This window comes from Callorhinchus milii, unplaced genomic scaffold, assembly GCF_018977255.1.
Source record: "Callorhinchus milii isolate IMCB2004 unplaced genomic scaffold, IMCB_Cmil_1.0 Scaffold442, whole genome shotgun sequence".
In the NCBI taxonomy this organism is placed as follows: Eukaryota; Metazoa; Chordata; class Chondrichthyes; order Chimaeriformes; family Callorhinchidae; genus Callorhinchus; species Callorhinchus milii.
Window position 1 is genome coordinate 1 of NW_024705183.1, and position 10,047 is coordinate 10,047.

At 61.5% G+C, this 10,047-nt stretch overlaps 3 protein-coding genes across 3 annotated transcripts; 2 read left to right on the plus strand and 1 right to left on the minus strand.

The window, feature by feature from the left end:
- Positions 1-188: 188 nt before the first annotated feature.
- LOC121852120 (histone H2B 7-like) lies at positions 189-644 on the plus strand. Its single transcript, XM_042346223.1, has one exon. It carries the CDS (start codon positions 264-266, stop codon positions 642-644), a length of 381 nt encoding a protein of 126 aa, XP_042202157.1. The 5' UTR covers positions 189-263.
- A 775-nt stretch (positions 645-1,419) lies between these two features.
- LOC121852121 (late histone H2B.L4-like) lies at positions 1,420-1,904 on the plus strand. Its single transcript, XM_042346224.1, has 2 exons — positions 1,420-1,497; positions 1,541-1,904. Exons 1-2 carry the CDS (start codon positions 1,420-1,422, stop codon positions 1,865-1,867), a joined length of 405 nt encoding a protein of 134 aa, XP_042202158.1. The 3' UTR covers positions 1,868-1,904.
- Positions 1,905-4,734: 2,830 nt separating this feature from the next.
- On the minus strand, positions 4,735-9,708 carry LOC121852118 (U6 snRNA-associated Sm-like protein LSm2). The gene is made up of 5 exons (XM_042346221.1): positions 9,642-9,708; positions 7,187-7,254; positions 6,006-6,036; positions 5,408-5,467; positions 4,735-4,860 (listed from the first exon to the last, which is right to left on the minus strand). Exons 1-5 carry the CDS (start codon positions 9,642-9,644, stop codon positions 4,735-4,737), a joined length of 288 nt encoding a protein of 95 aa, XP_042202155.1. The 5' UTR covers positions 9,645-9,708.
- Between the last annotated feature and the right edge of the window lie 339 nt (positions 9,709-10,047).

A 10,047-nucleotide genomic window follows, 5' to 3' on the forward strand; every position in this document is an offset into this window, starting at 1 on the left:
GGAGGTGGGGGTTCGGGTGTGAAGTGAGGAGGGCTGTGGGTGGGGGTTCGGGTGTGAAGTGAGGAGGTGGGGGGTGGGGGGGAGGAGTCGGGATCGAACAGCCAATAGGAACGCCCGGAGTTTCAATCCCTCATTTGCATATGGAAGGCTATATCAGGTCAAAGCGCTTCGCTCTCCGCTTCATATCGCCGCGTGGGTTCGGTCCGTCTCAGTCTCTCTCTCTCTCTCTCTCTGTGTTCCTCGGCAGGTGAACGGCTGCGGCTATGCCCGAGATCGTGGGGAAGCGCTCGGTGGCCAAGAAAGGCTCCAAGAAGACGGTGTCCCGACTCGGCAAGAAGGGCGACAAGAAGCGCAGGAAGGCCCGGAGGCAGAGCTACAACATCTACATCTACAAGGTGCTGAAGCAGGTCCACCCGGACACCGGCATCTCCTCCCGGGCCATGAGCATCATGAACTCCTTCGTCAACGACATCTTCGAGCGCATCGGCATCGAGTCCTCCCGCCTGATCCACTACAGCCGCCGCCAGACCATCTCCTCCCGGGAGATCCAGAGCGCCGTCCGCCTGCTGCTGCCCGGGGAGTTGGCCAAACACGCCGTCTCCGAGGGCACGAAGGCCGTCACCAAGTACACGAGCGCCAAGTGAGGTGTCCTCCCTCCCGCGCGGGGACGAAAGTGTCCTCTCGTTTCTTCTCTCTCCCTCCGTCCACAAACATAGACCAAAGGCTCTTTTAAGAGCCGCTTTAAACACGTCCCGAGGAAGGAGCTGAGCGACACGCGTTGACCGTCGATGTGCGTCGGCGACCAGAATAATCCTCGGCGTTTTGTTTCGGTGCCTTAATCCCGTCCTCCCAGACCGACGCAGCGAGAGACGTTGCACAGGTCGACGGGCGGACATCTCTCGGGACGCGGTGCAGGTTGTCGGGCGCGTATCTCGCGCGCGGTGTACGGCACCCAACACCCGAAGTCGTTTCGACCCCCACCCCACCCCACCCCACCCAGCGCCACGCGCGAGAAACCACCGCCCGCCCATTCGGTCAACGCCGTTGGCAGAGCGTTTAACACCCACCGCCACCCTTCCCTCCTCCGCCGCCATCGCTCCCGCGCGAGCCGAGCCCTCGCCTGCCATCAGCTCCGCCCTCTCGTTTTGATTGGCCGCGGCGCCCGACGGAGGGAACGAGCGGACCAATGGGAGCGGCGCCGGCTTTCCCACCCACCTCACTTCCGGCCCCACCCCCCCACCACACCCCCACACGGCTATAAAAGCGCGACGCCCGAGTGGCCACGCGTCCAGTGTCCGGAAGCGGCTGACGGCGACGGAGGAGTAGTAGAGAAACGGTAGCGAGAAGGCGGAGGAAGCGGCAGCGGTGGTGGTGGTGTGGAGTAGGAGGAGGAGAGGCGGCGGCACGACCCCGCGCACCATGCCCGCTTGCGGCGGCGGCAAGGGCACGGCGGCCAAGAAGAGGATCGCCAAGAAAGTCGCCGCCGCCGCCGCCAAAGTGACCAGGAAGGGCAGTAGCAGCAGCAGCGGCGGCGTGGCAGCGTGGCGGGGCCGGGGCCGGGGGGAGGCGGCGCCGCCGCAAGCGCAGGACGCAGAGCTACACCTCGTACGTGTACAAGGTGCTGAAGCAGGTGCACCCGAACACGGGCATCTCGTCGTCGGCCATGAGCGTCATGAACTCGTTCGTCAACGACGTCTTCGAGCGCATCGCCTGCGAGGCCTACTACCTGATCCAGTACAGCAAGCGGCAGACCATCTCGTCGCGGGAGATCCAGACGGCGGTCCGGCTGCTGCTGCCGGGGGAGCTCGCCAAGCACGCCGTGTCCGAGGGCACCAAGGCCGTGACCAAGTACACCAGCTGCAAATGAGGGCCGGGGGGTGGGGTAAAGGAAGAGGAGGGAGGACCCCCCCCCCGCGCCCCTTCTTTCTCCACCTCCATCCCTTTCCCTCCCTCCATCCCCTCTCTCCCTCTCTTTCTCAGTCAACCGATCGCCTCCTCACTTCGAGCAGCGAAACTCGACCAAAACAAAACAAAAAACCCTTCAAAATAAATTTAACTTTATTTATTCCTATTTATCATCGATTTTTTTTCTCGCTCGTCGATAATTTTTTTCTTCCCTTCCTCCCTTTTTTTTTTCCCCCCCTCTCCCTTCCCCCATTTCCGTTTCTTCTCTCCCCACCCCCACCCCCCCCCCTTCCCCGCCCCGGCGAAGAGGGGGGAAAAAAAAATCCACCGAGTTTTATTTTTGCTGCCGAACGACGACGGCAAAGTACGTTAAATTGTAGTCATCATATTTTTTTTTTTTGCACAGGGTTTCTCTCGGTTCAGAAAGTCCCACCGCCCCGAGCCCCGCGTCCGGCACCACCGGAGCGGGAGCGGAGCCGGACGCGGTGACTTGTTTCGTGGCGGGACGCGGGCGGCAGCCGATCGTCGCGCGCACTGCGGCGGCGTCTCCGCAAACAGCCGCGGGTCCAGGGACTGAATTATTATTATTTACGCCTCGAAAGGAACGGTGATGCACCCGAGTCTGCGTCGTATCTCCATCCAGGAGACGGTACGTTCTATCCGCACCACAGGAGTCCTGTGGCTCAGCGGTTAGAGCACTCGCTTTGCAAGTGAGAGACCTGAGTTCAATTCCAGGCAGAGGGCGAAACCTCGGGCAAGTTTCCTTACTCCACACAGAGCCTAATAATAATCCTCCAAAACCCCAAACAATAATAAATTGGTCATTTTCAATCCACGACTGTTTGTGGGACATTGCTGTGCGCCATCGGCCGCCGCGTTCGCCCACAAATATACAGTCAATTCACTTTACAGTGTGTTCTGTGAAGCGCTTTGGGACGTCCTCCCGACGTGAAAAGCGCTATATCAAATGCAAGGATTACTATTATTATTAAATACGCGGTGACCGAAGAGTTGTGATACCGTCGCAATAAGTCTTCCAGAAACTACGACGTTTCCTCGGATAATAGGGGCGGTTATCACGACTGTTTGGTCTCACTGTCTATCTGAGGTACACAACAACATATAATAAGAGTATATCTCTGTAGAGATGCACATAAATCTATATTTAATACACACTCGTGTTTTGACCTGATCACACGTCTTCGCGCCGTCTCAAAAGCGCTTCACCGCGAAGCGCAGTGACTGTGCATTCTGGGGGCGAGACCCGGCAGCCGATCGCGCCCGGCGACGTCCCCGACAAAACAGCCGTGGGTTGACGCGACCGAAATGATTGTACTTAACAGGTGGCGGCCAATCCGTTTACGTACGCTGTCTATTTGCTGTACGCTGTCCGGCGCCTCGGGACGTCCTCCCGCCGTGAAAGGCGCTGTACAAACGTAATCTCATCGTCGTGGTCGTCGTCGTACGCTATCTCTCTGAGTGGAGTCCGGTACGCGACCGGTTGCGGGGACGTCGCTGAGCGCAATCGGCCGCCCCGTCCGGCCCGGAACGCACGCGCAAGCCTTCGCAGAAGCCCTCCGAGACGTCTCGAAGGCGTAGACCGGGCGCCGCAGGGACCTGTCGTTGCGGTGGTCGGCGGGGGTTCGGGGCCGGACCTATCCTGACGCGCGACGAGAGACTCGGGGACACCTTTTTACTTCAACAAACGTTTAATCGAACGAACTCGGAAGGAAAGAAAAACAACCGTCTCTCGAAAAGAACGGAGCGCGGCCACGCGGACGCGCGCGCGCGCGCACACGCGTGACGTCCCCCGACGCGCAAAGCCTCCCTCGAGTGTCCCCCCCCCCCCACCCCCACACACTCCTCCGTGTCCGCCCGTCCGCCTTCTTCTCCGGTGCAGCGAGTTTACACGGAGGCAAAAAAGACTTAAGACGCAGAGAACAACGCGCGTGGGATTCGCTAATTGTTGGGGCAAATACCAATGGAAATAATACTCCAGGCTGTCGCTTGCGGAAAGAAACCCCCACCACACCCCCACCCGCTCCGACACCCCCCACCCACCCCGTCCCCCGTCCGACCGGATCATTCGTCTGCCGCGAAAAAGGATGGCGTCCGCGCGCTCGCTCCTTCCTCGCACGAGCGCGCGCGCGCCTGCACGCGCGCTCGCACTCTCATTCACACGCACACACTCGTTCGCTCACGCAAGCGAGCGCACCCTCGCGCGCGCGCACGTACTTGCTCATTCCTCGCAGGTGCGGGCAAACGCGCACGCGCACACGCTCACGTGCGCGCTCACTCGCTCGCCCACGTGCGCACTCACTCACGCGCGCGCGCGCACTCACGTGCATTCCTCACACACGCAAGCACACACACACTCACGTGCGCACTCACTCACTCACACGCACACACACGCACACGTGCACACTCGCATACGCACGCGCGCACACACACACACACACTCACGCGCGCGCACACACTCGCACATACACGCACGGATCCTCTGGACGTCTAAATACAGTTAAACGCTCGCCCTGAACAACCATAACAATAACAATTGATGAGTTGAATGCAATATTAAGTGCTCCCGAATTATCGTTATGATGGTGCGTCCGCGCGTGTCGAGGGGGAAAAAATGGGGGTAACAGCACTTTGTGAACACCCTCAACTTACCGCCCAACCCGGATACCATCGAGCGAGCGCAGAGTGCTCGCTGATCCCTCTCGCGTCCGTCTCCCTCCCGCGTCTCACCTCCTTCCTCACTCCCTCCCTCCCCTCCCCGTCTCTCTCTCCCCCGTCCCGCCCCCACCCCCCCCCACTCCAGCGCCTCCCTCATTGCTTCTGCTGAATGGCCTCTTTCCTGGCGGCGTCCTGGAGCAGCTGCGTGTCGACCTCGTCCGCGGGAAGCTGGACGTAGCGAACCACCGAGCCTCGGATGAAGCAGTTCTTCACCGAGAGCTGGAACAAAAAAAAAAAACCGCAGCGGCGGCGCAGCGTTTACACCGCGCCCCTTCACTCAGGGTAGCGCCTCGGAGCGCTTAACGGCGGCGCGGAGCCTGGGGCCGAGCTGGGCGGAGGGGGCCTCAATGATAACAATCCTCGTAACGATAATCGTTTGACCCGGCGCCGTATCGCGTCTTCGAGACGCGCTCGAAAGCGCTTCGCGGGACACGCGGTGACGTGCGGCGACCGCGCGTCCCGCGGGCGAAGCGGGGCAGAGCCAATCGCCGCCGGCGACGTCCACCGTGGATGTTGTTATTATTATTAGTATTATTATTAGTTATTCTGGAGGGGTTATTCCCCCCCACACACACACACACACACACACACACACACCCCCACCCCACCCCCGGGAAAAGCTGATCCGCCAATCGGCTTTCCCTACTTACCGGGTTCCTACGTACTGCTGCGGGCGTGTGTGCGTGTGCGTGTGCGCGTGTGTCTGCGCGTGTGGGGAACGAGGCCGTGGAGGGCTTTGACGGTGAGTGAGGGTCCGGCCACTCACCATGTGAGGATACTTCTCTGGGTCCGTGACGCTGATGTCGGTCAGTTTGATGTTCAGGTACTGGCAAAGGAAAGCGAGAGGTTAAGCGTCCAATGCATTGGGGGAGTGGCAGATCCGATCCCACCCTGACACCCCCACCCCTCACACCCGCTTGCCACCCCCCCCACCCCACCCAACCCGCTCCCGTTTGTCCCTCGACCCCCCCCCCCCCCCCCCTCCGTTCCACCATCGGCGGCCGTGCCTTCAGCCACTCCGCCCCGAAACCGTCCCTCGATCCCTCCGCCTCGCCCCCCCCCCCCCCGTCCCTCACTCCCTCCCTCCCCACAGTCAAACCCCACCTAAAGACCTTCCTTTCCGATCCTGCCTTCGGTCGCCTCCCCCCATCCCTCTCTCTCGCCCCACCCGCCCCCACCCCACCGGCTCGGGATCAGACTCCGCCGACTGGAACGCTACCCCAGCATCGAAGGGGGGGGGGGGGGGGGTGGGGGGGCTGTGTAAATCAATGCAAGTTGTTGTTGTTGTTGTTGTGTTGCTGAGAGATTTTGACCTCTGAAACACGTTCCTTCCTCTCGGCTCGAGAGGTGACGATGGTCTTTACCTGATCAACGGAGTGTAGAGTTCCGCAGATGCTATCGAACAAGGAGAGGAAATAACACGAGTTGAGATAATAATAATAATAATAATAATAATAATAATAATAATAATAATCCTTGCATTTGACACGGCGCCCTTTTCACGTCGTCGAGACGTCTCAAAGCGCTTCACACGATATGTTGTCAAGTCTGGTGGCTCGGGTGTGTTTTGGGGGCGAAAAGGGGCAGCCGATCGCGCCCGGCGACGTCCCCGCAAACAGCCGTGGGTTGAAGGGACCAAATTAATTTGTTTCGGAAGGGATTATTACCCCCAGAAAGCGATCTGACAAGTGGGTTCCTGCTTACTGCCGCTGTAAACAGAGGTGTTTGTGTGGTTGTCTGTCTGTGTGTGCTGTGTGTGTGTGTGCTGTGTGTGTGTGTCTGCGTGTGTGTGTGTGCCTGTGTGTGCTGTGTCTGTGTCTGTGTGTGCTGTGTGTGCTGTGTATGTGTGAGTGTGTGCCTGTGTGTGCTGTGTATGTGTGTGTGTCTTTGTGTGTGTGTGTGTGTGTGCTGTGTACGTGTGTGGGTCTGTGTGTGCTGTGTATGTGTGTGTGTCTGTGTGTGCTGTGTGTCTTTGTGTGTGTGTGTGCACTGTGTACGTGTGTGGGTGTGTGTGTGTGTGTGAGCTGTGTATGTGTGTGTGCTGTGTATGTTTGTGCCTGTGTGTGCTGTGTGTGTGTCTTTGTGTGCTGTGTATGTGTGTATGTCTCTGTGTGTCTCTGTGTGTGTGTATCTGTGTGTGTGTGCGCGGAGTAAGGAAACTTGCCAGACATTTCGCCCTGACCTGACCTGACCCGCCCGGGAATCGAACCCGGGTCCTCTCTCATTTACGGGGGTGGGGGGCGTGGGTGGGGGTTGGTAGGAGGGTGACCGAAGGCACAGTCGGTCGAAGAGGAGGGTCTCGAGACGGGCCTTGAAGGAGGCGAGGGAGGGAGCGAGACGAAGGGACTGTGGGATGGAGTTCCACGGGATGAGGGGCGGAGAGGCCGAAGGCCCGCGGGCAAGTTGAGAGCCCAACCCGACGATACAGTTGCCCCGTTGCCTCCCACTGGCCAACTCGCCCAACCCCCTTCCCTCTCTCTCCGCTACCGTCCGACCATCCATCGTCGCCCCCCCCCCCCCCCCCCCCAGTGAGATCCACACGCACCTGAGATCGTTCTTCAGTTCCACCACCACATCCTTCCCCACCAGGGACTTGAAAAAAGAGTAGAACAACTGGAAGGTGGAAAGAGACGGGTGTTGAGATCTCGAAGCGCTTCGCAGAGTACCATAACGTAACCCGTAGGAGCAGGAGGAGGCCATTCGGCCCTCCGAGCCTCTGCCCCGCCATTCAATCCCGGCGGATCTTCTAATCTAACTCCAGCTGATAAACCCGACGCTGCCTTCTCCCCATATCCCTTCATCCCAATAAGAAATCTATCCATCTCAGTCTCGAATATGTTCGAGGACTGAGCGTCAACAGCCCTTTGGGGTAGTGAGTTCCATACCTTCACTGCCCCTTTGAGTGAAGAAAGTCGTTCCTCAACTCAGTGCGAAAGGGTTGGCCTCTGATTTTGAGGCTGTGACCCCTGGTTTTAGTTTCTCCAACCGGGAAGGTCCTCGAGACGATGCTTTGAAGGAGGGGGTTGAGTGGGGGGGGGGGGGGAGAAGGGGAGAGGGCGAAGGAACTCTCGGGTCTAAAAATAAAGCTCGCAGGGGATACCGTGTGGGGCAAGACGGTGGGTTTAAGAGTGAGGATAATAATAATAATAATAATAATAATCCTTGCGTTTGATGTAGCGCTTTTCACGTCTTCTCGGCGTCTCAAAGCGCTTCACAGAATAGACCGTCGAGCGAACTGACCGTATATTTGGGGGCGAAACGCGGCCTTGGGGGGAGAGCAGGGGAATGGGGGGGAGGAGGGAATGGGGGGGGAGAGCAGGGGAATGGGAGAGCAGGGGAATGGGGGGAGAGGAAGGGGAAGGGGGGGGGGAGAGCAGGGGAGAGCAGGGGAATGGGGGGGAGAGCAGGGGAATGGGGGGGGGGGAGAGCAGGGGAATGGGGGGGGGGGAGAGCAGGGGAATGGGGGGGGGAGAGCAGGGGAATGGGGGGGGGGAGAGCAGGGGAATGGGGGGGGGAGGAGGGAATGGTGGGGGGAGAGCAGGGGAATGGTGGGGGGAGGAGGGGAATGGTGGGGGAGAGGAGGGGAATGGTGGGGGGAGAGCAGGGGAATGGGGGAGAGCAGGGAATGGGGGGGAGAGCAGGGGAAATGGGGGGGAGGAGGGGGGGGAAATGGGGGAGGAGGGGAATGGTGGGGAGAGCAGGGGAATGGGGGGGTGGAAAGCAGGGGAATAGGGGGGGAGAGCAGGGGAATGTGGGGGGGAGAGCAGGGGAATGGGGGGGAGAGCGGGGAATGGGGGGGGAGTAGGGGAATGGGGGGGAGAGCAGGGGAATGGGGGGGGGGAGAGCAGGGAATGGGGGGGGGAGAGCAGGGGAATGGGGGGGGAGAGCAGGGGAATGGGGGGGGAGAGCAGGGGAATGGGGGGGAGAGCAGGGGAATGGGGGGGAGAGCAGGGGAATGGGGGGGGAGAGCAGGGGAATGGGGGGGGGAGAGCAGGGGAATGGTGGGGGGAGAGCAGGGGAATGGGAGAGCAGTGGAATGGGGGGGGGAGAGCAGGGGAATGGGGGGGGAGAGCAGGGGAATGGGGGGGGGGAGAGCAGGGAATGGGGGGGGGGGAGAGCAGGGGAATGGTGGGGGGAGAGCAGGGAATGGGGGGGGAGAGCAGGGAATGGGGGGAGAGCAGGGGAATGGGGGGGAGAGCAGGGGAATGGGGGGGGGAGCAGGGGAATGGGGGGGGGGAGAGCAGGGGAATGGGGGGGGGAGAGCAGGGGAATGGGGGGGGAGAGCAGGGGAATGGGGGGGGGAGAGCAGGGGAATGGGGGGGGGAGAGCAGGGGAATGGGGGGGGGGAGTAGGGGAATGGGGGGGGAGAGCAGGGGAATGGGGGGGGGAGAGCAGGGGAATGGGGGGGGAGAGCAGGGGAATGGGGGGGGGGAGAGCAGGGGAATGGGGGGGGGAGAGCAGGGGAATGGGGGGGGAGAGCAGGGGAATGGGGGGGGGAGAGCAGGGGGGGGTAGAGCAGGGGAATGGGGGGGGAGAGCAGGGGAATGGGGGGGGAGAGCAGGGGAATGGGGGGGGGAGAGCAGGGAATGGGGGGGGGAGAGCAGGGGAATGGGGGGGAGAGCAGGGGAATGGGGGGGGAGAGCAGGGGAATGGGGGGGGGAGAGGGGAATGGGGGGAGAGCAGGGGAATGGGGGGGGAGGAGGGGAATGGGGGGGAGGAGTAGGGGAATGGGGGGGGAGGAGGGGAATGGGGGGGAGTAGGGAATGGGGGGGGAGGGGGGGGGAAGGTCAGAGAACATGACCCACTTCCCTCCACCCCGGCCCTGGGCTCAGGGTTTAGGCAAGTCCCAGGCTTCACCCGGGCCTGGAGTCTCAGCCCGGGTTGGGTGGGGGGGGGGGGGGAGGGGGGGGGTCTCACACAGGGTCAGACACAGCCCGGGTGGTGTGTGTGTTGTGGGGGGGGGGGGGAGAGTGGGGGGGGGGGAGAGCGCCGCGACTCACCATCCTCCCGCCACCAGCTCCGATTCAATCAGCGACTGAGGAGTCCTCCAGCCCCGCCCCCTCCACCACCAGCAGTCCTCCAGCCCCGCCCCTACACCACCGCCAGTCCTCCAGCCGCGCCCCTACACACCAGTCCTCCAGTCCCGCCTCTCAATCACAACCAGTCCGCCAGCCCGCCCCCTCCACCACCAGTCATCCAGCCCCGCCCCTCCATCACAACCCAGTTCTCCAGCCCCGCCCTCTCCACCACCACCAGTCCTCCAGCCCCGCCCCCTCCACCACCACCCAGTCCTCCAGCCCCGCCCCCCCTCCACCACCACCCAGTCCTCATTTATAGAGCACCTTTCACATCGGGAGGACGTCCCGAGGCGTTGGGACAGTTGGGTCGGGACCAGAGCATTGGGGC

Excerpts from the sequence above, each read along its gene's own strand:
- LOC121852120 (XM_042346223.1), top strand. The coding sequence starts at position 264 with ATGCCCGAGATCGTGGGGAAGCGCTCGGTGGCCAAGAAAGGCTCCAAG.
- LOC121852121 (XM_042346224.1), top strand. The coding sequence starts at position 1,420 with ATGCCCGCTTGCGGCGGCGGCAAGGGCACGGCGGCCAAGAAGAGGATC. Across the intron at positions 1,498-1,540 it reads TCGCCGCCGCCGCCGCCAAA|CGTGGCGGGGCCGGGGCCGG; the intron begins GTGACCAGGAAG and ends GCGGCGTGGCAG.
- LOC121852118 (XM_042346221.1), bottom strand. Across the intron at positions 6,037-7,186 it reads GAACTGAAGAACGATCTCAG|CATCTGCGGAACTCTACACT; the intron begins GTGCGTGTGGAT and ends CTTGTTCGATAG. Across the intron at positions 5,468-6,005 it reads CTCTACACTCCGTTGATCAG|TACCTGAACATCAAACTGAC; the intron begins GTAAAGACCATC and ends TTCCTTTGCCAG.